The sequence below is a fragment of the Rhinolophus sinicus genome, chromosome 2 (genome assembly GCF_057876585.1).
Source record: "Rhinolophus sinicus isolate RSI-liver-muscle chromosome 2, RSI-T2T, whole genome shotgun sequence".
In the NCBI taxonomy this organism is placed as follows: domain Eukaryota; kingdom Metazoa; phylum Chordata; class Mammalia; order Chiroptera; family Rhinolophidae; genus Rhinolophus; species Rhinolophus sinicus.
The window spans coordinates 187,141,663-187,169,355 of NC_142502.1; the positions used below are offsets into that span (position 1 = coordinate 187,141,663).

The 27,693-nt window shown below is 49.0% G+C and overlaps 1 protein-coding gene across 3 annotated transcripts in view; it reads right to left on the minus strand.

Annotated features, from left to right (window-relative positions):
- The window catches only part of RNF144A (ring finger protein 144A), a 97,272-nt gene extending 71,046 nt beyond the window's left edge, over nucleotides 1-26,226 (minus strand). The window contains exons 1-2 of one of the 3 annotated variants that reach the window (XM_019757622.3): nucleotides 25,969-26,223; nucleotides 1,992-2,164 (exon numbers count right to left, since the gene is read on the minus strand). In XM_019757622.3, the coding sequence (XP_019613181.2) occupies nucleotides 1,992-2,058 (67 nt within the window). In that variant the 5' untranslated portion in view covers nucleotides 2,059-2,164; nucleotides 25,969-26,223. Of the gene's footprint in view, nucleotides 1-1,991; nucleotides 2,165-25,968 lie in introns of those variants that run through there. The other 2 variants (XM_074331655.2, XM_074331653.2) reach the window with 2 other exon arrangements.
- Between the last annotated feature and the right edge of the window lie 1,467 nt (nucleotides 26,227-27,693).

Genomic DNA, 27,693 nt, shown 5'->3' on the forward strand with positions numbered 1-27,693 from the left:
TTCGTTCCCATCAGCATAAACATACGAATGCTAAACATGAAGTGTCAACACGAATTCTCTTGGCCTAATTGACCTCAGCGGACCCCACCCCATATTCTGCTCCCCTTTGCGGCAAAGCCCTACACAGTTGTCGACAACCTCCGTCTCCGTCTGATTCCTCCCCTCCATCCTTCCCTCCACACCCACTCCACTCGGGCTTTTGCTGCCAGGGCCACCAGTCACATGGCATTGTACTATTTTGACCAAAGCCACCCATGACATGCAGAGCTCCGATCCAAGAGGCAATTCTCAGTCATCGCCTCGCCTGGCCCATCTGCACACCGAACGCAGCTCCTCACTCTGCCCTTTTGAAATGATTTCATGGGGCTTCCAAGACTCCACACTCTTGGTTTTCCCTACATCTCTGGTCATTCCCTCTTGGTCTCCACTGCTGGCTCTTCCTCTGGACCTCATGAAGCTGGAATGTCTCAGGGTCCAATCCTTACAACTTTCCTCTCACGGGGATCTCATCTGGTCTTATTCCTTTAAATACCAACGATCGGCCAAAGACTCCCATGCTGTCTCCAGCTCAGATCACTGCCTGCAGCTCTCAGATCTGGATGTAACTGCCCACTCAGCATCTCCATGTGGGTGTCTCACAATCTCAAACTCAACATGCTCAAGACTGAACTTCTAATCGCTCTTTGCACCAAGCCTTCTCCACCTGCAGCCTTCCCCCTCTCAGCTAGACGAAGTCGTCACCAACACCATCTAGTTATCCAGGCTAAACTCTTTGCCATCAGTGCAGACCCTTCCCTCCCTCTCACACCACAGCCATTCTGCCAGGACAGCACAAGGGCTCAATCTTCAAAATATATCCAGAATGGGACCACTTTTCACTAAATCCACAGCTACCAGTGGGGCAAGCCACCATTATCATCTGAATTACTACAGTGGACTTCTCTAGTGGCCTCTGCGATTTTCTGGTCTACCCTCGTCCTCCACCCCAACTTTCTGCTACCAACACAGAGGCCAGACTGAGCATATTAACACGCAATGCAAAGCCTGTCCCCTTCCACCTAACACCCCGCACTGGCTTCCCATCTTAAAACCCAGAATTCCCCCTGGTGGTCAGTTTCCGCCTACCCCCGACCCCTCCCGAGGACTCACTGCTCTCAGCTGGCCCCCCACCAGCCTCCCTGCCTCTGGGGCCCATCCAACAGGCTAGTGTGCATACGGACTGGACCCAGGGCCTTTGCGCCCGCCTTTGCTTCCATCTACCACACTCTTGCTCCAGACACGAAGTGGCTAGTTCCCACAACTCCTTAACTCCATGTTCAAACGTCACCTTTTTCATGAGACCTCCAAGACCGCTCCGTTTAAAACGACAACCTGCCCCTGCCCCAGTCCTCCTAACTTGATCTACTTTTTCTTTTTTCCACAACATTTATGGTTTAGAACAACACATGTAACTTACTTCTCCGTGCTGTCAACTGTACGTGGTCTGTCTCTCCGTGCCTGTTCCCACCCCTTCCTCCAATCACACCCCACGACCTGGGATCTCTGTGAGAGCGGGGGACAGTGTGGTCCCTATGTGTCCTAAGTTAGAAGAGCACATGGCACGGCCAGGAGCTGAGTCATTTGTTCTCAGTGAATGGTTCAGTGAGGCCCTGGGCACATCCCGTCATCTTATAAATCTGTTCCCTGCTCTACAAAGTGAGACTGACAGCACTGACTGAAAGGTCGTGAAGACCCAGGGAGGAATCCATGAGGACCCGGGGAGGAAACTCTGTGAAGAACTGATCACTGTAACAGTCAACATAACGTATTAAGGAGCAATCTTAAAATTCCTTCAGGGGAAGCACACTGGGCGACTGCTTCCACGGGGCGACTTACTGGTACCGAGACAGCCCCCCAGGCCTGCCGGCAGCCTTTCCCATCAATGGCCTGAGATTCCACTGAAAGACATAAATGAAGGTTTGCAAGCCTTCATTTCCCAAATTCAAAAGTACCTCTGAGAAGTCGTGAGGGGAGGAAAGGAACCGCCTTCTGGCCAAATCCTGGTGAGCTGGTGAGCATTCAGCGGGCTCTTCCCCTCGTACGGAGAACTAGGACGTCTCTGGCCCCAGGGTCCCGCCACACCGAGGGGACTGGAGCGTATCCCACTCAGCACGGCTCCCGGCACCTGGGGAACAGAAGGGCAGGGGAGCTTAGAGAGCAGATTGAAGAGGGAAGCATGGCAAAGTCCGTCATGCTGACTTAGGATCGGCCTCAGCATGGACCGTTCAAATCTCCAAGCCACGAGGGAGGCTACTGGTATCACTACGAGAACCTTATCAGAGCAAACACTGGGAAAGTACCATAGTTCATTGGAGAAGAACTGAAGTTTACCATATAAATAACCAAATTCCACCAAGAACTTAACAGATAAATCCACCAACACAGACAATTCTCAGATAACAAGTTGTCCCTGAGTGTCCCATTTTGTCCCCAGCTTTTTCCATCACAGCCGTGCAGGTTGGCCCCACTGGGACTTCTACAAGGACAGGTTCAGGTTCATAGGGAAGCTTCAAAATAAGACAAGATTATGTTCATTGTAACCCCCAGGGCAACCACTAAGATAACTCAAAAATGTATAATAAAATAAACAACAGACTTAAATTGTAAGTAGTACTAGAAACTACTGACTATAAAAGGCAAATGGAGGAATAAAGGCACACAAAAGCCATACGGCCCACAGGAAACAAACAGCAAAATGGCAGGCAAATTCTACCTTATCAGTAATTACATTAAACGGTCTAAACACTACAGTAAAAAGGCAGAAATTGGTAGAATGGATGAAAAGTGTAGATGCTACCGGAAGACACCCATTTTAGAATAGCGTAAAAAAAAAAATGTATACACTTTTTAAATGATGTGAAAGACTTGTACACTGAAAACTACCAGAACATCATTTCAAGAAACTAAAGACCTAAATAGGGCGGCCGGTGAGCCCAGCTGGTTAGAGCGCATTGCTACTAACACCAAGGTTGCAAGTTCGATCCTCCCATGGGTCACTTTGAGTAGCACCATCCTTAAAAAAAGGAAGAAAGAAAAAAAAGACCTAAATAAATAGAAAGATCCTATGCGCGTGGACAGGCAGACAATATTGTCAAGATCGCAGTGCTCCCCGGACTTGTCTGTAGATTCAATGCAATCTCTAGTAAAATCCCAACATCCTTCTCTTGCAGAAATTGATAAACTGATCCTAACAATGCACATAGAAATCTAAGAGACTTTGAATAGCCAAAGAGCCTTGCAAAAGAACCTTTGAGCAGCCAATAGAACCAAAAGCAAAGTTGGAGGAGTGAAACTTCCTGGTATCAAAAAACCAAACCAAAACAAAACAAAAAACTAGTAATCAAGATAGCGTGGTAGTGGCATACGGACAGACATACAGACCAATGGATTAGAATTAACAGTCCAGAAATAAACTCACACATTGATGGTTAACTAATTTTTGACAACACTGTCATGACAATTCAAAGGGTAAATGATGGATGGTCTTCTCAACAAATGGCGCTGACACTCAAAAAATGAATCTTGACACAGACCATACACGTTTCACAGAAATGAACTCAAAATGGATCATAGACCTAAATGTAAAACTCTTGGGAGAAAACATAGCAGCAAATCTTTGTGACCTTAGATTAGGTACTAGTTTCTCATATAATTCTCCAAAAGCACAAACAACTACAAAACAGTTGTATTGGATAGCCATAAACTACAAATTTTTCGTGTCAAAAACACCATCAATAAAGTAAATGGCAGCCCACAGAATGGGAAAAATATATACTAATCATAAGGACCTTGCATTTGGATTATATAAAGAACACATACAACTCAACAATAAAAAGACAAATAACCCAAATTAAAAATGGGCCAAAGAGCTGACTAGGCATTTCTCCAAAACATATACTCAGTATCCAATAAGCACATAACCAAGTACTCAACATGAATATTCAATTAGGGAAATGCAAATCTAAGCCACAATGACCTACCGCTTCACGGCCATGAGGACGGCCAGAATCGTACCAAGGGGAGGCGACCATGTGGAGAACTCTGCACCCTCAACATGGCCGCTGGGAATGTGGGGGTGTGCAGCTGCTTTGGGAAACAGTCTGGCAGTTCCGCAAAGTGTGAGACATAGAGGTACCACATGACCCAGCAATGCTATATCTAGGCGTGTACCCGAGAGAAATGAAACAAATGTCTACACCAAAACCTGGGCGTGAACACCTGGGCAGCAGCATCATTCGTAACAGCTGAAAAGTGGAAACGACTCAAATGTCCACCGACTGGTGAGTGTGTAAACAAAATATGGCAGTGGAGCTGGCCATAAAAAGGAATGATATGCTTACGCGTGCTACAACACGGATGAACGGTGAGGACATCATGCTACGTGAAAGACGCCAGGCACAAAAGGCCGCCTACGGCAAGAAACCATGTCTATGAAATGTCCGGAACAGGCAAATCCACAGAGAGAAGAAAGCGGACAAGTGCTTTCCGGGGGTTTGGGGTGAGGAGGGTAAGGAGTGACTGCTGTGGACACAGGGTGTTTGGAAGGAAACTGAAATGTTCCGGAATCAGATGTGACGGTGCTCGTACAACTGTGAAAAGACTGAAAACCACTGAACTGTACACCTTAAAGTGGTGACTTTTATACTATGTGGATTATCTCTCAATGAAACTATTTAAAAGGAAACACATCAACTAAAAAAAATTTTTTTAAAAAAAGAGTAAGGCAGGATAACCCCAGAATTTCCAAAACGCTTTCTTTTCTCTGAAACAGCTTCTGCTGCTCAGGAATGCCACCCCAGTGTCTGAACCTCCCTTATTTTTAGGCGTCTCTGGACAGGCAGGAAAGAACAAAATCAATCCTGTCTTTCTAGTCACTTCCAAGCTGAGCATCAGAGAGCAGCAAGTGTTGAGATCTGGGCAGACATGAGATACATCCAGCTGGATAAACCCACTGAGCTCCTCGGTAGCTATTCCTTCCTCACTGCTTTCAGAAGTCTGTCCACCCACACACAGCCTGAGAAAGTGAATTTTCCTGCAATGCTCAGGACAGCCCACTGAAGTCCAGACCCTCAATGTCAAGTCTGAGAGCCCTGGCCTCCCACAATACCACCTGGCACCGGCAGGGAGCGATCCCCTTCATCTGCCAAAAGCTGCCCTCCCCCGCTTGATCCTGGAAAGCCTCAAGATGCCAACTTCAGAAAACGTGGTTCCACTTTTTGCAAGTCTATTTTCTGCCTTTACTTAGAAATAAACGCAGACCCTTCAAACGAAAGGCAATACAATGCAATCTCCTTTACCCTGTGTTCCTGCCATTTTTCCCAGGTAAGAGCCAGTAAATAGAATTATAATCTTCAGCAGGAAAGACAAGCGCTCTGCTCAGCTGGTCCACTGGCGACAGTAGACGTTTTTAGATGCATTATAACAAAATTTATACAGAGGCTGCATGCAGAGGGTGTGTCTTGAGCCTGTGTGGCTTCCAGGCGGTTGGCAGGTTACAACGTCCTGTGTCCCCTACCTTACCGGAGCCCCACTGCCAGAGAGCCTCAGGCGTGAATGAAAATGCTGCAGCATTTCACCAGCTGGTTTTCCCACCCTTATGTTTAATGTGACTTGTGGCCGCCTCAGCAATGGCTCCCTTGTCTACGTAGCAAGCATTGCTCTTAGAAGGGCTCTGCCTAGGAAGCTGGACAGGCTGGGAGTGGTCAGTCATGACCCCACAAACCCTGCTATTCTTAGGGTGAGGTTCCGTGGAGCACCAGGCATGCAAGGATTGGGTTTCAGCAGGAACACCTAGTAAATACTCATCCATGTGTCAACCTTCTCTTGCCCTCCTCCCACCTGCTGAGAGACTGGGTAGAGAGATGCAAAGATGGAGAAGACGTGGTCCTGCTTTCAAGTTCAGACTGTGTAGGAATCTGTAAGCCCACACACTATCCGCTGATAATATTAAAAAAAAAAAAAAAAAAGAAAAAAAAAAAAGGACTACTATTTGTCACTTGAAACGAAAGTATAAGGTAAGACTTCTAGTTTCCTAAGAGTGTGCTCCTCTGGTAATTTCAATTTCACTTGCATATAATTTAATTAACCCACTCCTGTATACAAACAAGGATGTTACATCAAAGCATGAACAAAACTCAATTGCCTGGAATCACCTGAGAGAGCAAACCTGGTGCAAAATATGCAGCAATTTTTCTACTCACTTATTTCTTTCACTGATTGCATGTACATCTGTATATAAGTGAGTCCTGTTAGCGCGTTGTAGGTAAAATTATTCCTTGTTAAATTAGTTTACCAAACTAAGAACAGCTGGAATCACTAAAATAACAAGATTTAAGAAAAAAATAGGGTTAGGGACAACCACTCAAAACTTTAAGAACTTTGTAATCTGCATGCATGTGTAATATACATATATATACACACACTGAGATACATATATATGTGTACATACTGTGTTTCCCCGGAAATAAGACCTAGCCGGATAATCAGCTCTAACGCATTTTTTGAAGCAAAAATTAATATAAGACCCAGTCTTATTTAACTATAATATAAGACTGGGTCTTATATTAATTTTTGCTCCAAAAGATGTATTAGAGCTGATTGTCCAGCTAGGTCTTATTTTGGGGGAAACACGATATATAGTATATACACATATATATATATATATATGGTGTGATCAAAGAATATGGTGAATGTTTAAATTAAAAAAAAAAATTTATTACACTACAAGACACATTGCCATTAATCCCCCTCAAAATTCTCCCCCTTGCTTTGAACACACATATCCCATCGTTCTTGCCGCTTCCTGAAGCAGTTCTGGAAGTCCTCTTTCATGAGTGTCTTTAGTTGTGCTGTCGTGGCTGCCTCGATGCCCTGAATCATTTTGACTTTGGGGAAGAGCAGAAGTCACATGGTGCCAGGTCCAGTGAATAAGGTGGATGAGGACACACTGTAATGCTTTTATTTTATAGAAACTGCTGTACCAGAAGCAATGTGTGACATGGAGCATTGTCATGATGGAGGATGATTTATGGCACACTTTAAAACACATCTTCTCTTGGGGCGGCCGAATCGCTCAGTTGGTTAGAGTGCGAGCTCTGAACAACAGGGTTGCCGGTTCGATTCCCACATGGGATGGTGGGCTGTGCCCCCTGCAACTAAAGACTGAAAACGGAGACTGGACTTAGAGCTGAGCTGCGCCCTCCAGAACTAGATTGAAGGACAATGACTTGGAGCTGATGGGCCCTGGAGAAACATTGTTATCCAATATTCCCCAATTAAAAAAAAAAACACAAAAAAACTACATACACCTTCTCTCAACCGTAGCTCACACCCGACTGACTACACCAAACAAGTTGAAACTTGTCACACTCTGTTACTAAGGTTCCACACACTGCTTCCCATATTGAAGATCCCTGCCTTTCCATTGGATGGCACTCGGCAGCAGCTTTCACCATATTTTGTGATCACAACAGAAAGGCTCCATGGCACACTTTGCTTCTGGTACAACAATTTCTGTCAAATAAAAACATTATGATGTGTCCTCATTCATCTTACTTACCGGATCTGGCACCAAAGGACTTCTGTTCTGGCTCTTCCCCAAAGTCAAAATGATTCAGGACATCAAGGTAGTCATGACAACACCACCGAAGACACTCCCGACAGAGGACTTCCAGAACTGCTTCAGAAAATGGCAAAAACGATGGGATAAGTGTGATCAAAGCGAGGGGGAGTATTTTGAGGGTGATTAATGGCAATGTGTCTTTCACTGTATTAACTTTTTTATTTAAACATTCACCATATTTTGTGATCACACCTTGTGTGTGTGTATACACACACAGACACACATACACATACATATATACACATATATATATTTCTTTACCTTGTTTAATTTTATTATAGCTCTTTTCACTAACTGATGGCAGTATGTGTGCGTATATAGCATCAGTTATGTGGTGTGTGTGTGTGTGTGTGTGTGTGTGTGTGTGTGTGTGTGCGCCATCAGTTAATGAGAAGAGCTATAATACAATAAAACAAAGTCAAGAGAAGGGAGCTGAGTGTGGTCGGTAAGGCCTTCCTGATAAGCTGATGTTTTAGGTGAGACCTGAGTGAAGCGAGGAGCAGGAAACGGCAACGATGTGGAGACAGAGTGTGCCCCACAAAGAGTGACAGTGACCTAGCTGGGGAAAAGTGATGACAGCAGTAAAAGGTTAGAACCCAGATGGATTCTGAAGACAGACCTCTAAGCATTGGATGGATGGATAGAAGGAAGAAAGGAAGGAAGAAAAGAAGGGGAGGGTGGCAGAGAGGGAGGGAAAGAATTCAAGATGTGTGCAGGTTTTTGTCTTGAGCAATTGTGTGAGTGGGGCCCCAGGGCCTGTGACACCTCTCTGACACCCACGAGTCAATGTACACAGAGCTACCGCTCCTGGGGGCGATCTAGTGACACAAGTTGAGGGCCATCGGTGTCTGCATGCTTCACCAGGCAGGGGACTGAATGAGCTCACCTGGGCACGGATATCAAAGGGATGAAGAACAAGAGGGCAGAGGATCAGCGTGCGGCCGTCCAGCGTGTAGCCACAGAGAAGGAAGGCGCTGCCAGTGCATAGGAATAAACCTGGAGAGTGTGGTTTCTGGAAGCCAGGGGGACATGGCAGGACGGCTGGGCCCTGCTGAGCCAGCACTGTGGTCAGACACACGGCAGGAGGGGACTGGGCCCCGCATTCCCGCCAGCCCACCAGCAGCTCAGGGGCAGGCGCGCAAGAGCAAAAACTGGACTCAGCCAAAGCTGGGTTTTGCTGGGTGATTATGAAGGGAGGAGAACAGACCACATTCCAGAAGGAAGGAGAGGGAGCCCATAGGGTGGCAGTGAACACTAACACGGAAGCAGGGCTGAGGTGCCAGTGGAAATGGCTTATTTCTAAAGACCAGGTGCAAAAGGATGAGACGCACTGAGGGAGGGTGGTGACCAGAGCGGGTGCTGGACGCCTGGGTGTCAGGATAATCGGGGTCATCCCGGGGATGGGCAGCTGAAGGAAGAGAGAAGGCAAGATCACTGGAGAGGAGGTGACGGAAGAAGCTGCAGGGTCCTAGTTGTGGACTGACCTACACAGATGTAGAAATGGTGAACTCGGAACAGGGAGGACAGCAGCGTACTGGCTGGTCCAACCTCCAGTGACGCTGGAGGAGGGGGCCTGCAGAAGACCCAAAGAAGGAGTAGGGACAGGAACGTCTGACGGCTCGTTCCAAGGGGCAGGGCATGTTTGGCGAGGAAGAAGGAGCAACGGTCTGGAAGTAACAACGAGAAGCGAAGTGAGTACCAACCCCACACTGATAAAACGTTTTCTAAAGGTGGCAGTCACTGACCTCAGCCCGGTGGCAAGTGTGGTATTAGACAAAGCACAGGCACCGCACGAGAGCTGCCTCACAGAGGAGGACACGGGTTAAACCCTTGTCCACGGTCAGGGTGCTAGTCAGGCAGCTCTCGTAAGCCCAAGCAAAGCTCTTGCACAAACCCTCTACCCCACGGTGTCTTCCATGTAGAAATCTCAAAATACTTCTAATGAGTGTCTGCAAACAACTGGAGAAAGCCGAGACCTTCAGTAAGTTGGGTTGGGACAAAAGTTGCACGGTGGGGGGGCTCAGGCTTGTTTCCAAATAATGCCTAACGGTAAAACTACAACTTTACTAGAAAAAACATGACAAAATTATTTATAACTCAGGAGGAAGGCCTCTCAAAACAGGTCTCGAAAATAAAGAAGTCATGAAGATTTAACTACACAACAATTGGATTTCTATATGGAAAAAAACCCATAAGCCAAGTAAAAAGTGACTAAATCGGGAACAACTATCCTCATTATATGTAATAAAGAATCAATGTTCCTAATTGACAATTGAAAAACCAATAGAAACAGCGCAATAGAAAACAAAGAGTTCACAAAAAGAGAATTATCAATAGTTTAAAAAGACGCTGGATCTCACTTCTAATGAAAGAAATGGAGTAAAAAGGTACCATATTTCACCAATCCGATCAGCATAATAATGGAAACCAGTTAGAAAATTACTTGGAAATAGAGAAAAGTATAATATACATACCTTTGACCCACATATGCCACCCTGAGTATTTATTCTATGGCTAGACTGGCAACAATGTGCAATAGGTATGTAAAAACATATTCTTGGTAGCCTTTTTTGCAAGAGCAAATACTGGAAAGCTACTTAAACGCCATTAAGAGGGACAAGTTGAATAAATACTATGGTGTCGTCCACGTAGGTGAAGAGCTCGACCTGCAGGTGTGGGTATAGAGAGGTGTCCAGGACACAACTGCAAATAAGGCAGCGTGCAAAGCAATTCACATAATCCAATCTGTGAGCACAAATTTACGTACATCACTCACACACCTAATTTTTCTAGCATGTAAGTAAAAAAAGAAGAAAACCCTGTTGCTAATCACTTTAGGCGGAAGGGAATTTTACTCCTCATTTGATTCTTTATTGAACCTGTTTTCTCTACCTTCTGTATTTATAACTCTAAATGTTCAGAGCTAAAGATTTTTTTTTTCTTTTTAAGGAGGGTGCAGCTCACAGTGGCCCATGTGGAGACCAAACCAGCCACCTTGGTGTTCTTAGCACCACGCTCTAACCAACTGAGCTGACCGGGCACCAAAGATGTTTGATGTAGTATATGACCCACAATAATATAGAGAAAGAATTATTATTCGAGAGAAAGAATTATTTTTCGTTGGCCTCACAAAATATCACATAAGCGCCACACATTGCAAACTCTGAATTAAAATCCCACTAAAAGACCCATTACTCCGCACCCTCGGTTTCCTGACGCAAATCCTTACAGCAGGTCCCGCTGCGACGCGGACCCAGAGATTAGTAGTGGAAGCGCTTTCTTCTGCTGCTTGTCCCTCTCTCTCCTTCCCGTAATGAATGGACGTTTAGACTTGGTGCCAAGCAGTCGCCAGCAGACTCCTGCTCCCAAAGAGAAAGCCTCCCACTTACCCACAATTCCTTACACACACACACACAAAAGGGGTCCAAAGGCAATCTCTCTGCTTCTCCCCAGTCTTTCAACTTCTAGGTCAAGAACTGTCACTCAGCTATAGCTGAACTTGTAAGTTACTATTTCAAAACTCTATGCATATCATAGCTCTCTGCATGTCTCCCTATGCGACTATGATACGGGGCGGTTTCCGCATGTTGATTCGTTTGCTTTAACATGAATAGAGATCTTGTCTGGCTGCAATAAAGCCATCTCTGTTTACAGACATTGTATACTAATGGTTTGCACTCTGGGAGACAGAGGGCTCCACAGGCATCCCTTCAGAGTTGTCCTGCAGTTAGTTATTTCACATTTGCCTTCTCTGGGGGAAAATAAAACACATTCTTCAGTAATGGAGTTATTGGTCAAATTGTAGCTAAGGAACAAATTCATTGGCTTATTGACTATCAATTAATTAAATGAGTTTTTCATTCTCTTGCGATAAAAGGCATTTGGCTAATTCCACCATCATTCCTGAATCTAAGAAATGACTCACCAAAAGGAAGCTCTTAGTCTTAAACCTGCTCGCAAAGAACCAACTGATTTACCCAACGATACCAAATCAGGCACAGAATAAGCAGCTTGTTACAGGAGAGGCATTACCCCAGGAAAAAAGTAGTTTATTTAGAATGGCGAGATAAAACACACCCCACTTTAAAGAACTTAGAAAACAATTCCTTTAACTATTTTTTGAGTAGGTAGTTTTGAAAAGGAATAATGTAGATTTGTATGTGCTAATAGGAAGAAGCTCCAGTCTAAGTAGAAAAAGGCAATATGCAGTGGTTTCCAATAAAAGAGGGAGGTGATGGGGTGGCATGTGTCAGTAAGAAGCCAGTAGTAGATGCCTCCTGATTGCAAGACTAAAGGCCTATGCAAGAGGGAGAACTGCTTTGCATTATAACAGTTTGTACTCTTAAATGGTTGAATTTTCAATATGCTATTTTTTATTGAGATGAAATTCCCACTACACAAAATTAACCATTTTAAAGTTACCAATTCCGTGGCACCCAGTATATTCACCATGTTGTGCAAGCACCACCTCTAACTCCCAAACATTTCCATCACCCCAAAATAAAGCTCATTAGCCAATAAGCAGTTATTCTCCACTCCCCTCTGCCCAGTTCCTGGGAACCAACAATCTGCTTTCAATCTGTACGGTTTTAACTATTCTGGATATTTCATATAAATGACATAATACAGTAAGTGACCTTTTGTGTCTGGCTTCTTCTGTACTTGATTTTTTTACAACTAAAACATAAATAGAATATTTCCAGGAAAAATTCCATCCAAGTCACGCATTAAATTTTTTTTCAAAAATATGTGAATGCCCAATATCTATAAATCTATTACGAGGTTGGACAATTAAGTTCATGAACTCATCCTAGAGAAAGTGCTACATAGCTCATTGCTGAATATCACTACAGTCACGTTCAAAGTACTCCCCTTGGGAAGCCACGCACCAATGCCAGCGCCTAGTCCACCCCTCAAAGCAATTTTGGAACTCTTTTTCTGGAATGGCCATCAGAGCCGTCGTCATATTACCCTTGATGTCCTGAATGTCATCAAAATGTCCCTTTATATATTTTCTTTATCTTTGGGTGAAAACAGAAGTCATTGGGGGCCAGACCAGGTGAGTAGGGAGGGTGTTCCAATACAGTTATTTGTTGACTGGCTAAAAACTCCCTCACAGACAGTGCCGTGTGAGCTGGTGCATTGTCATGATGCAAGAGCCATGAATCGCTGACAAAAAGTTCAGGTCGTCTTTTTCACGCAGCCTTTTCAGCATTTCCAAATAGTAAATTTGGTTAACTGTTTGTTCAATTGGCACAAATTCATAATGAATAATCCCTTTGATATCAAGAAAAGGTTAGCAACATCATTGCAACAAGTCCGCAAACTTAATTGTCAGACCTTGTAAAACATCCGGGGTGTGAGGCTTCAATAAAAGAATGTACTGCTAACTTCAGCCCACAGCCCACATCTGCTCTATCTACCAGAAATGCTCTGGGGTCTGCTGGCATTTTCACTGAAAATTTAAAGCAAAACCACAGTCAAACGAGAAAAATGGGGAAAGGAGGAAATATGGCATTATTTCAGTTCAGCTGTCCTATCTTTAGCTGAAAAGCTAGAGAAAGTAGTACCAGCCTTGATAAGCCCAATACTTCCCATCCTTATGGCCAGAAAGTGTTTTCGAGGCAGAGTTTGAGAGCGTTAGGCAGTGTCTGCCCGGATTCCCAGAGCCCTCACCATTCCTCACATGTCACATGTCACACCTGGCTACCTCCGCCCTCCGGAACTGCAGCAGGGTATTTGTGACTCTGCCTTTGGGATAGGATTAAATGTTTTTCTTTAAACTGTCTCATTCACGACTGACTTAATCCTCAGAGGAGACCAGAAAAAGAAGTAACCCTACTACTCTACTCACTGTTTCCACCAAGAAAATGGGAAGGTTTGCAGAGAGGTAAAGGTCTTTGCAGAAGACCTTTAAATGGCACCTGACGTCCAGAGCAGGACTGTAATCCCCTGTCCCTGTGGTTTCCAGGCACTCCGCTCAAGTTGTGACCACAACCACTAGGCTATGGATGAGGTGACCTGGACGCCGCGGAGCCACGTCACAGTTCTGACACGGACTGTCATTGCTCAGATTGGCGGGGGTAGGATAGAAAAGCAAGCATGAATGAGCACCCCTTCAGGAAAAACGCTGGTGTTTGCATTGCATTGTTCCATTTATCATTAACAGGAGGGCTTTCTCTGTGTGTCACTCATTTCTCTCTAACCCCATGCTGCAAAATGCCCACTTGAGATACAGGGTTAATTTATGTATGTGTTGTGTGTGAAATAATAAAATTTGTGTGTGTCGGTCGTCAGAATTTACGATTAAAATGTTTTAATTGAAATCATTTATTTCACAAAATGAAATATAACCACAATTTAAAAAATCAAACAGAAAAAGTCACAATCCTTATGAGTTATGATTCCTTTCCTCAGCACATTTTCCATGTTTGTACACAAACTGCACACACATTTTGGTCTCATACCTGTTTTCACTTAATGATATACTGTAAACATGTCCCCATGTCCACAATCTCCAAAAATTGTACCTAACTACAGCATACTATTAACTTAACCATATTTAGATGTTTTCCATTTGCGGGTATGATTGTTCTAAAAAAACAATGAAGAGGAGCATTTATGCATAGAGCATTTTTTTCTCTACATTTAGCATCTTTTCCTTGAGCTCGATTCCCCAAGCACAACTGTCCGAAATAATCACACAGTTGCAAATAAAAATCATGCATTTATCCTGAAGCCACCCCTTCCCCCAGTCTAGGCCTAGAAAGTCATCCCTCCTGCTGAAGCCGCCTAATTTATACATAAACGCCTCCTGCTCTGAAGCAGAGCCCACTTCATCGTATTAGTGTGTGTGCCTTGTAGCTAATTTCACTTAGAAAGAAATTTTGAAATAATAACAATTTCACGTTTCCCAAGAAAACGTTTATGTGATGACCAGCGTATTTATTTTCCCATGATGGTACACAGTGTAAACTAGACTGATTTCTGGATCAACAGTATGGGGCAGCTAGCATAGAGTCCATACAACGGAAGTTCCAAATAGTATCTAAACTAAAATCATACAAACTACGCTTGCACCTTCCAGGTGACTATTTTTATTAACAGCTCAGCTAAGAGTTTTTGTCATTTGGGGTCAGTTTATGGACGCCAGTGGTTTTAAAAACAATCCATATGGTGGTATTCCAGGCAAAATCCTTTTTTGTTGTTGTTTTTCTTCTTTTTAGAAGACAGTCTTCTCTTTTCTTAATTGTTTTTTTCAATTACAGGTGACATCCAATATTATATCAGTCTCAGGTGTACAGAATAGTGGTTAGACATTTTATTATTTACAAAGTGATCCCCCCCGATCTTAATGTCCTTTCTATTTTTCAAATTAAGTTCAGTTCACAGTTTGGCATCCTGAAGCTGAATGCACCAGGTCCTGTGCTGGGAATTCAAACATGAGCAAGACGTCCCTTTCCTCCAGAAGCCCTGCCTGCCACAGACACATTCACCCCAAAGAAATGCGACAACTAAATGTCGACGTCCGCGTGTCATCTCTACTGTCAGGGAAAGTTGGAAAGAAGACAGAAGCATGGAGGGCAGTGCAGAATTCGGGGAGGTTTTACTGCCAGAGGCCTCACAGGCATCAGGCCAAATACTAAAAAGCACACTCATTCCAGGTTACATATAATGTCCATACAGCTGTGCCTTGAGTCCCAGGTGACTAAATGACACTTCTATTTTGTTGACATTAAATGACACGTATTAACGTCAATTCTGGTGTTACTGTTTTTTAATACATTGGCATTTATGCTTGTTTCTAGGATTTTAAAACATTCAACTTTGCAAAGTTGGTAGGTGCTAGGTGCCATGCGTGCCTGCTGGGTCCTGGGAGCAAAAGAACGCGGCTCAATCAGTGTCACCCACAAAGTGGCAGGTCAGGGACAGGGTGAGGCCTGAAGGGAACACTGTGCAGCTAGGAAAGCAAACGAGGAACACACCGCTGCCAGAAACGTGGGTGCCACCGAGGGGTCAGCTAGAGAAGGACACGTGCGTGAAGGGCTGACCAGCTGGCGGACAGCACGTGCCAGCACTCTCAGACATACACCAGGCGCAGTGCTCAGAATTCACAGAATCAGGGGCGCACAGGAGCTCCTAATCCCCGCCAGCCTCCTTCAGGCATCTGCAACGTGCAAGGGTTAGTGGGTGCACTTGACTCAGGCCCCCGAGGCAGGTAGGGAGAATGCCAACATTCAGGGGAGAACACAGTGGAAGCTGCATGAGAGACGGGGGGACTCGGGCAAATTAGGAGGTCCTGGGACAACTAGCCTGACGTGGAGGTGAAAGGCAAAGTCAATGTCAACAGTCAAGGCGTTTTGGAAGGAAAAATGTTAAGTTCATCAAACCCAAGCCCCGCATTTTACACAAAAACCAACAATAACCAGTCCAAGGACTTTTGCATCTGAGTTGATACTGAATCGAGCTGAGTCACTTCATCGTTGAGGCCAAACCATTCAGGCTGCAGAGAAGAGTGTGCCCAAGTCAGAGGGGACGTCAACCATCCACACCTGAACTCAAGGCATGAAATGCGAACGGTCAAGTGACAGTGAGAACACAGCACGACTCAGGAAGAGACACGCTGCTGTGTAGGCCACCACGGCCTCTAGTCCCGAGTCCCAGGCCCGGGGACTCCCTAGAAGGGGACAGAGCCGGTCAAAAGCCTATTAACCACGAAAGAAACATACTTCTCCAGGTCCCTCCAGATCATCAGGCCAAAGAAATACGCGAGGCACCTATGTAATTTTAAATTTTCTGCTGTCCACATTAAAAAACTAAAAAGTAAAAAATACGAAAGGGAAATTAATGTTAGCGACGCATTTTATTGAACCCAATATAGCCAAACTAAAATCGTGAACACGTTATCTATAGAAAAGTTCTGAGACATTCTACACTGTTTTTCTCTCGATTTTGGGTACTGGATGCTTTCTACACTCACAGCCCAGCTCACTTGGGACTGGCCACAGTTCAAGGGCAGTAGCTACCACTGGGACAGTACCCCTCTCGATGACAGCCCCCCCACCCCCGCCTGTCTGCCTGTGGTTTGTCCCTCCTGTACCAGAGAGAAGTCCTGCCCTCCTCAGATAAACGCGGTCCTTGAGAGAATAGTCTTATCTGCCATGCCAGCAGGGCACAGCCAAGGGCTCGGAGGAGTGGCCTCCACAGAGCTGCTCCTTTTGGAAAAAGGTGGGTCCTGCTGCAAGTGGCCAGGGACTGAGAGAAAACAAGGCCACTGCCAAGGAAGCAGGGCTTCAGGCCAAAGGAGCAAGAGTGCTGGGAGCGATTAAAGCATTCACAGATAAGACTGCTGCCCTGGGCCGTCTGCGGCAGGAAGAGCACACTCCTTCAAGACCAACTGAAAACATTTCCTTCTGAGATGCACTCACGCGAGCACCTTCCTCAGCTCCGTGCCTGGCTTTGGGTGGAGCCTCACAAGTACTTAGCAGCACATTAAGAAGCACATATAGTTACAAGAAGTGGAGGACAGCATTAGGCATGGAAGCAGTGGAAATAGCGGCTGTGTGTGCTGTCAGAGGGGTAGTGGATGGGGGGAGGGGGTTATCACTGTGTGAGGGATAGAAATGATAAATGTTTATTACATTGTTTTGTACACCTGAAACTAATTTTTAAAAAAAGAAGAAGCAGCAGCACGCACCTTAGATTTTGAGCTATTTCAGAAACAGGATAAACGGAGAGTAAGCGACACTGCTAGATGAGAAGGGATTCCTGTGTCCCAACCGGTTGCTCTCACTAGAGTAAAACTAGAATTCATACAATTCCAAACGTTTAGGAGAGAACACCTGTCCTGTTGCTTACAGAGCACCACACCCTGTCTTGTTCTAGAAAGACCTCGCCAGCCCCCTCGCCTCGCTCTTTCCACGCCCTCACCCTCACTATATATTCCTTAATTTGCCTTTGAACCCTCAGCACCAAACAGGTTTCGCCAAATGGATGGATAAATGAATAAAAGAAAGAATGAATGCCTGAGATTGTTTCCTGCCTTGAATGACACTGAAGGGAAAAACACGCCTATGAAGCTCAACAAATATACGTCGCGCACCTACTATGTGCCAGGCACTGTGCCAGCTGCGAAGGGAAGCAGAAATGAACAAGACAGGACAGTGATTTCCCAGCCCTCACTGAACTGGAAGCTCCAAACGTTCACGTAAGACCAAGGTGTGTGCGCCACCCCACACAACACTAAGGACATCTCAGTCAGGTGCAGAGCGGTCTGCACCTCATCCCGTAAGGATTCTGGCCTTTCAAAGGGCAGCTGCAAGAAGCAAAGACCGTTTCTGAAAGTGTGTCTGGCCAGGAACCACACTGGGCTTTGCCCCAGTGCACTCAAGGCCAGTCTCCCCAACCCCTGTAGCCTTACTTCCCAACTTCTCACTCCTGGGAGCTGCCATGGAGCCCAGAACAATGAGAAGGGGAAGAGGTAACTGCAGTGCTTTTGGAAAAGCCTGTTATTTCCTGATAGAAAGGGACAGACAGTGCCGACATCAACTTCCCCCACCTCTCCTGCCACCCTAAACATGGGCGTGACCCGGAGCCCAGGCGGGCCTGCCGGACCCTGCAGTGCCCACATGGGAAGGACGGTGGAACAGCACAGGGGAACCTGGGTTCTGCGTGACAGCACCGGGCAGCTGCACCAACGCTGGAACCACACCCTTAATCACCTCGTCACTGAGGAAACAAACCTGTGTGTTTAGGTCCGTGTTAGTAAGTGTTCCAGAGCTGGCCAAACACACAGTAACATACATGCAAACATGTACTAGCTGACACTGGCAGGTGTATGCTATGGGCTGAACTGTGTCCCCCAAAAGACACGAACCCCTAACACCCTGTATCTGTGAATGTGACCTTACCAGGGTTTGTGCATGGGATCGATAGAGGGGGCCCAACTCCAATGTGACAGGTGACTAACCATTTTTGCCGTCGGACTATCACAAGAAAAACCCACAGACCAGGTGGCTTATAAACAACAGACATTACTCTGTTTTGGAAGCTGGGACGTCCAAGATCCAGACACTGCCAGATTCAGCGACTGGTGAGAACCCGCTTCCTGGGTCACACACAGCCCTCTTTTCACTGTGGCCCCACATGGCAGGGGGTGAGGGAGCTCTGGGGGCCTCTTTTATGAAGGCACTGATCCCATGCATGACAGCCCCGCCCTCAGGCGCCTCCCAAAGACCCCACTTCCTCGTGTCATCACATTGGGGGTTAGTGCCAACACATGACCTTGGGGGTCTGCAGCATAGCCCTGCAGCATTGCCCTGGGCCTCAGGTCAAGAGGGTCCGTGGAAGCCGCACTGAGCAGCTGGGGAGGGGACAACAGACACTGAGGCAGAGGCAGTTCCCCAGGGCCCATGAGCTCACGGCATAAAGAGGACTTTCTGCTTCCTTCTCTACCATATCCGGCCCCCGCCAACCAGCAGACTGGTTCAGCTCTCGAGGCTTGTGGTTAGTGCTTCATTGAGACCCAGCGAAGAAAGAAGGTACTATGATCTCAGCCGAAGGCCAGCTCTGTGTCATCCCCACCAGGGACCAGGGCTGCCTCGGCCCTGCCGAGTGATTAGGAAGAAACATACAAAGTTTTAGCCAACAAATTCAGAGCCTCAGACGCCAGCTCTAAAAGTCTTCTGGAAGCTCCTTTTATTCCATTGTCCCAGACTATGACACACCAGTGCCCCCACCACCACAAAGTGCTGGCACTCGGGGGCGTCAGGAAAATTAACTTCTGGGACTTCCGTTTCCCTCCTATTCCCTCCTATTCTCAGTCATGTAACAATTGGCCCCAGGGTCTGCAAGCCTTCCCAGTTCCCAGACAAGGGTTCTCCTGGAACCATTCACTCCCTACGTGATGCTTTTGGCACCAGAGACCACAGGAGAGTGCAAGGCACTGAGAAACGGGTTCCAGAGACCAGACCCCGCAGAATATACGATTGCTCTGTGGGTCCTAGAGTGTCTCCGGCGCTGCTGTTCTTCAATCGCTACAGTGAGAACCACAAGCTCGATGGCCCGCACTGCGTTTCCCTGGCAAATATTCTTCCCAGGAACTCTGGCAGCCCTTTGCCCACAGCACCCAGCATCCTAAGGCTGATGGTACCCCGCCCCCTCCTGCCGTGGGGCCGGTCACCAGCCCTGACACCAGCCCTGACTCCACAACACCCTCAGGAGCAAACCCTCAGGAGCAAACCCTCTGCGCCCGAATATCTGACCCCGGTGCCCCAGCAGGAGTGCCCTCCTCCCTGCTGTCCTGTCTTCAAAGTCGGCCCGCTCGCACTCCAGTTTCCACCAGTCACTTCCTCCCCAGAGCTCCGCCAACACACAGATGGGCACGTGCTGGCCCTTGTGTGTCACTGTCCCTCAATACGTGTGCCCTGCTGGACAGTGAGCACCCCAGGGCGAGGTCCACACGCCCTGCCTCCTCCTCCCCTCATCACAGTGGGCCCCACGCTGCAGGACGACCTCCAGCCAGCTCACGCAGACCCACCGTCTGTGACAGTGCAATGGGCATCGTCTGCTATCTACACAACCTCGGGACCTGGGACGTCGGGGCCTCCCTCCCTGCACCCCAGGCCAGGGCCGCACGCTGCACGCTCCACGCTCCACACCGGTCGCCTTCAGCCTCCAGCCCCAAGCTGACAGTTCCACCCACCATGCGGTCAGCATCTCACAGTCCTGTGGCCTGACCTCCCAGCCCGAAGACAGAATGTAAACTAATCCCACTTCCTCACTGAAAGTCTGTCTGAGCTCTCCCTCTTGAACCAGCTTCTTTTCCCTTGCGTTCAATCACTGAACAAAAGCACCTTTAGAAAGAAACAGCATGACAGGCACGGAGGGAATGCGGAAGTACACAATTCCAGGGCTTATCATGTAGTAGAGGAAATCAGACAGTTACATAAATCACTAAAATTAGAGTTTTAAGTGCAGGGTTTGAAAAAAGAGTTGCCATGGAAGCACCTGGTAGGGAGAACGTTTCCACCAGCAGATGGAGAAAGACAAGTCCCGGACCTGGAAGGGCAGGGGCCCAGCCTGAGCCTCGGTCTGCCTTTTCTCATCTGCAAGACGCCAGTACTGGATGACGCAGCCTCCACGGCTCCCACACTGATGTATCCACAGCGCTAAGAAAAAGGTCACACGTGTGCTGAATGAGCCCTTAGGGTCATCAGTGGACATGGTGGGACAGCGTCCTGGGGCATGAGCGTGGAGGCTGTTGAGAGATGAGTGCTAGAAAGACAAGCTGGAACCAAGTGGTGACAAATCTCCAAATCTCAATCAAGGGGCACACTGGTGACTTCACAAGCAACGGGAGCTACTAAAGGTGTCCCAGCAGGAAAGTGACAAGGGGTCAGTGCAGAGAATAATGAGGGGTACCAGTGGGATCAACACAAAGCATCCCAAAAAGTCAAACATTCTCTGCACTGCTTCTGCTTCAGGACACCAGCGGAAGACAATGTTCTACCTTGAGAGGGAAGAGGTCGCCTGACACAGCGGTCACTTCCCATCCCCCAGCTGGCGGAGGGTGACAGCCTCTCTGACCAGCAGGCAGGCTGCCCTGTCTTCCAGGGACAGCACTGGGGACGGGGTGGCAGGGGCTGGCATGTGGTGCCACCATGGAATGCCGGAGACCAGGCAGACAAGCGAGCAACAGAGGACAGGTGGGGAGGACCATGCACCACCCCGTGACTGGCCAGGTACCACGTGCGCTGGCTGCGGGAGACCATAAAGGGGCAGCTCCATCGCTGTCTGCATGGCTAACAGGAGGTCAGTGGCCGTGGCAGAAGCACTCTCCTGTTGTCTGATGAGGCCTGCAAAGCCCACCTCCCGCCAGATAACCTTAAAACGCAGCCACCCCCAACGCTGAACTTGCCATGTTCCGAAGGACTCGAAAACCAGCCCACTGGAAGCCAAAGAAACATCCCAGGAAAACCCTGTTGTAAGAGGCGTTCCGAGGGCAGAGACAAACCCTGTTTAACCAACATCCCGACAGAAACACTCAATATCCACTGTCCAGACCTGGAACCCTCCCCTCCGTTCCCAGCCTGCGCTCCGTCCTGGCCCCCGAGCCAGCCTGCCCTGCCACAGCCTGAGCGTGGGTGCACGTCCAGCTCGGAGGTTCTCGGCCGCAGCCACAGGCAGCTGTCAGCCTGGGGAACTGTGCCAGCCTCGCTCAGGTGACTCTGGAGACAGAAGACACACACAGTCCTGGGTTGTAAACACGATGGTTGCTGCCTGTGGTTCCTCTCATCTGCCCAGACCTCTCTCTACCAAGCAGAATTTGGGGGTGAAACGGGAAGTGGAGGGACCGAGGCTCCAAAGCTAATCCAAACCCCACACTGGGGAGACCCTTCCAGAAGACCAGAAAGGAAAGCAACTGTGTTATACCCAGGAGTCTTGATGGGAACAGCGTTAGAGACAGTAGCCCACCTGCGAATAAGACACTGGCCAAGAGGGTGCCCCGCTAGCTCAGGGCTTAGCCCCGTTATGCTGGCTGTAAGTTTCCTGCCTGCCCTGGGCTGTTTCTCGCTGCTCCCAGGTCCAGAATCTGACCCTGACCCTCCAGTTAGTCCAGCAAACTGGTACTCATCCTCCAAGTCCCGGCCAGAGTCCCTGCTGCCACTGCTGCAGCGGGCGGGCCCACTGCCCCCCACATGGGCTGGAGGAGCGGCCCTCCCACACCCCACTGCACTCTGCTCACCGACCCCACGGCTAGAACATTCTGTGAATGAGCTGGCTCCCACCCCCCGCAGACTGTAGCCTCCTCAAGGTCACGGAATAGCATCTTTTCTGCAAGACTCTAAGTCCCACATTTACCACGTGTGTAGCCTTGGATGACCAGCCAAGCTGCGCTTCACCTCCCCTCTGCAGGCTGGGGACGGTAGCAGTGCCTGTCCCACGGGGCTGTGTGACAGTCGGACCCACAGCCTTGCACTTCCTACCAGCACCTGGAGATGGGAAACGCCACATGCATATTGACTGCCGTTTCCTCTCTCCAGTGCCAAACACGAGGGGACTGTGGGTCGGGGCTGACACGTTTCTCCAGGCTTTCTTTTCTCCAATGCACCCAGCTCGCCATCTTGCTCTTGAGAGTAGGCGTCTATAAGGTCATTCCAGAAACACATCCCAATTCAGGTTTTAGATTCTAGGAACCAAGGATGATGGTGACTGATGGCCAACGAAGCACCCTCGTCAAAGCCCCCGCTCAACATAGCATCCTTGACAAGAGGCGTTCTTGCAAACATCCTTACCTGGGACGCAGTTGTGAGCCGTCCTGCACTACTGACTCTCCTCCTGAACCTCTAACATGACACATTTTTATTTCTGGATCTTGGAAGTCATTTAGGCCGACACCTTAGTTTTATAGTTGAAGGAACTGGGGCTGTGCAGGGAGGTTACGACACTTGGCCCATGGTCACATAGCTGGGTCACAGTTGTCCACGCTCTGTCCTTCAGCCCTGATCCCAGCAGGTATGTGAACAGTTGCTTCAATTTAATTTCTTCATCTAATTAAGAAAAGGTATTCATGTGTGTCAGTAATGCAGACACAGAGAATGGCGGGGACTGGTTCCAGAAATGACCACCTCAAATGACTTTTTGAGTCTTAAAGAAAGGCATCTTCAGTGTCCTTGGACAGCCAAGGTAGGAAGTCACCCAGAGTGAATATGGAGGCTCACCTCCTTAGAAGCACCCCACTCTGTTCGTGGCCTCTGGGGGGTCCTCTGCTGTCCCACACCCCAGGAATCCAGGGGAGTCCTCCTTGGCCAGATGCCCTGGAAGAGTCTGAGGGCTCGCCGGCCTCCTGAGTGGCCCCAGAGCCCCAGGCAGCTGCCACATCTCCACCCTCTGTAGCTCAAGTGCAGGGCAGCAGGGCTGGTGCCGGGCCAGACCAGCCACAGTTGTGTGTGTGGCTGGAGTCCCTGACCTCTCCTGAGTCCACAGTGTCCTCACGGTCTGTGGGGGACTGACTTAGGAAGCTGCGATGACCATCTTGCTCTGATTTCCAGGCTAGGAGGGCAGGCCTCCTCCTGAGTCTACCACAAAGAGAAAGGCTCCCAAGAGGAGGAAAATTGGAACAAAAGAAGGCAGCAGGGCCAAATTATGAACCACAGTGGAAAAAACAGGCAACGTGGCTCCCAGTGTCTGGCCCTGCCGAGTGGCACGTTCCCCGCTGGACGCCAGCAGCATCACCTAAACAGTATGCGAGGTCCCGTCCAAGTCTCAAACCACAAGAGAAGGCTTGGATGCAGGGATCACACACGTCCAGCCCAGACGCTCAGCACATTTTATAAAGCGCATGACTCTGAACGTGGCCTGTTTTCAGTCCCCCACCCAGGCCGCCTCATTAATTTGCTGGCTGCAGTTCTGCCCCAGCATTTGGGTTCACCCTTCACTGGCTCTCTTTCCAAGACTAGGCTGACATTAGATTCAGGCCCTTTAAACACCTAAACTTCCACACACCAATTGTGCTGAATCTGGGTCTTTTCCACGCCATTAAAGTTGGGTTATTTGCATCCAATTTTCTCATGAGGACTTCAATCTATGCCTAACCCACTGATGAGCATTACAGGTGTAGGGGTCTGAGTATAAAGCTCACACAGGTGTAGGGGGCTGATCCTGAAGCTCACACTACAAGTTTGTGTGGGGGGGTCTAATTCTAAAGCTCACATAGGTGTGGGGGTCTGATCCTAAAGCTCACACTACAAGTTTGTGTGGGGGGGTCTGATCCTAAAGCTCACACTACAGGTGTGGGGGGTCTGATCCTAAAGCTCACTCCGCACACTCCCCCGTCCCTCAGTGCCGCCTCAGTCACTCTAAAGCAAGGCTCAGTTCACTCACTCTCCTCCAAGCATCAGTGGCCCCCCACTGCTTCAGGATCAAGACCAAAGTTAGCCTGGGACACAAAGATTTCACGATTTGTCCCCGTCTGACCTCCCTACTCAATCCCTTTTGCACTCTTTAACAAATAACAAAAACAAAAATTAAAAATGCAGTGCACAACTGCAGCAGACCAGGTCCCCATCATCAGTACTGGGGAAGGAAATGCAATGCAGAGCACCTGGGCAGGGCCCCCTGGGAAAGCTCCCCAGCAGGCCCCTTTGTGTTCCCTGCCCCGTCCTCGTCCTCGGCTGGGCAGTTCCCTCCGCCAGAGGCCCTTCCTACCACCTAGCACCTACCCCACCTTCAAGCTTTCTCTCCCTCACAAAGCAACACCGACCTTCCTTTCTCCCCTGGGAACTCCCACAGCTCCACAGGCGTGGGCACCACCTCACTTTCTGCTTTGCACTTACAAACACGTCACCTGCTGGTGAACCTCTCCCCAGAAGGCAGCCCCTGGCCAGTCACTGGACATGTCCTTACTAGACCCCCAGGCCCCTCTCCCAGGAAAGGGCTTCCTTCCCAGAACTGTTAGAAGCAAGATATGGGGTCTCTTTCTAGTGCAGGGACCCAAACCCTCCTCCCAGGCCAGCAGCACCCACTCAGGACAGTACCCTGGGGCTAACTTCCCCCCTCATCTGCCTTCCACCTGGCACAAGGAGAGCGCGGGGATATTTTTTAGTTTCTTTTCTTTTTTTTTTTCAATTCACTGGGGGGGGGGTCAGACAGAGCGAGAACACACACTTTGGGAATGACCATCTGAGACCTCTCCATGTTAATCGTTAGGGTACAAGAAGTAACCTCTTCCTCCCTATGACCCAGAGCCACCGACTTGCACAAGTGACCGGAGCTGGACGCCCAGGACGGTGCAGGGCGGCTGGGCGGCCACTGTTGCGGGATACGGTGGGGAGATCCCAGGGAGCACCACACGCGCCCCTCGGCTGCGGAAGGCATGGCGAGAGGCACGCAGGGGCCACGGTCACCTGGGCGCTGGGAGGTGCAAAGCGGAGGACACCTGGGACCCGCCGCTCCCTCCAGGCTGACCTTCCCGCCGCCTCCCGGTGCCCCGACTTCGGGGTCCGCGGCCTGCTAGGAATTGACCCGCCGGAGCACCAGGGACGCAGCGCTGCACACCCGCGCCCCGGCCACGGAGGTGAGACCCGAGGTCCCCACCTGAGGCCACCGAGGAGCAGGCCAGGGCCAGGGTGGCGCCTTCAGCATGGACTCCGCGGGTCCCTACAGCAGACCCCGATCCGCGCGCCCGGGACCCGGGCTGGGCCGGCGCGGGGCGAACCCGAGGCTGGCTCCCCATGGCCACGTCCCTCCGTCCCCCTCGACTGCGTCCCGCTCCCGAGATGCGGACACAAAGGGGACGCGTCACCCACCTGGTCCCGCGCGATCAGGGCTCCGGGGGCCGCCGCTCCTGCTCGGCTGCGGGCCGAGCTCCGAGCGCTCCGCCCGACGTCCGGGATCCGGGCCCGGTCTCGGCGCCGGGTGTCCGCCGCCCCGCACCCCGCTAGGAGCCGCCCTTTATTCCACGCCCGCCCTCCAGCCGGGGCGCGCAGCCGGCGGGGGAAAGAGGGCGGCGGCGCCGAGCGGCACAAAGACGAGGGGCGCGGAGCTCGGCCCGGCTCCCGCCGGCGCGCAGCGCCCCCTGCTGCCCGCCCGCGCCGCGCCGCCCCCGCGCTGGCCGCGCAGGCGGGGCGGGTCCCCCGGAGCCCCAGGAGATGCCCCGCAGCCGCCGAGATGCAAACGAGCTTCCTTGCCTGGTGGCCGCCAGAAAACGGTACCCCTGTGCCAGCGGTCTGGGGGACAATATCAGCAAGCTAGGAAACAAATGGGTGACCCACTCAAAGCTCGTAGCCACGTGATAGAAACAGCATTGTGCTGGGCGGCCGGGGCCAGGGTTCAAGTCCTGCTGTGTTACAGACTAGACAGACAGCTCTCCACCGGGCTCCTCTGAACGTCAGCTTGATGCCTTGTCATACGAGGACGTCGCCATGAAGGCTGAGGCCCTTTCTATGCCAGCGTCACATGAATTGTCTTTCCATCCCTCTGCCTGCTTGTTCTGAGCCATAGAGAAGAGGGGCAACATGATTGGTCCCTCAGTTTTGTGGGTACCAGACATCCAGGTATAGCAAGTCACTTCCTGTTCTTAGGGTTCTGGTTTGTTAGAGTGGAAGGTCTTTGAAGGTAGAATTCCTGTGAGATGTATTTTGCCATTCCCTTTAGTAGATAGATACAAGTTACTTGTGTAACACAGGCGCTTATGTTGTGGACAGTTCACGAACTTCATTGTCTGGCGGCCCCGTATGTCTGTCAGGCACTCACAGCAACAAAATTTGCTGGTGTGTATGAAAGGGTGCCTCCTTCAGTGCATGGCTTTTTGCTCCAGAATTCCGGGAAAACACAGCCTACCATCCTCTTTCCTTTACACCATAGCCCGCCCCCACCCTTTACCCCTTCACTCCCCAGTTTCTGCCCTGAATTCTAATGCCATCACCCATCAGCCTGTGACATTAAGCAGGTTACTTAACTTCATGCTTCAATTGTTTTTTACCTGGAAGATGCAGGTAGTAATAGTGTGTGTGTCACAGAGATCTTGGAAGGGATTAAGTAAGTCAAATATGCATAAAGCATCGTCAACATAACTGGCAAATTATAAGGACTCTGTGGTCTTTAACTACCATTTGTGTCATTTCCCCCAAAACAATTAAGCTACAAGATTCTTCACTATCGTGACACTGCATAATTTGTCTTCCTCTGCTTGATATATACACATCTTAAAAAAACAAACAAAAAAACGGTCTCATCTGCTTTAAGAAGTCATTCTAGTGAATATTGCCCGCCCTCCAAGATACGAAGGAGCATTTGCTTTCTGATGCCTCTGTCGAATTCTTTGTAGAAATGGCATTCAAGAAAAAGGGACCATGAGAAGAATCCTAACAACATTTGGGTTCTCCAGCCTCTCACTAGAAGCTGATAACGGATCTGCATGAGGTCTGAGCTTCGCAGAAAATCTCTCCTTCCTTGCTCTAGCTGTGGGACCAGGAAGGACTGCCATGATACAACTTGTAAACAGGTGATCAAACAAATGAGGAAATGGATAG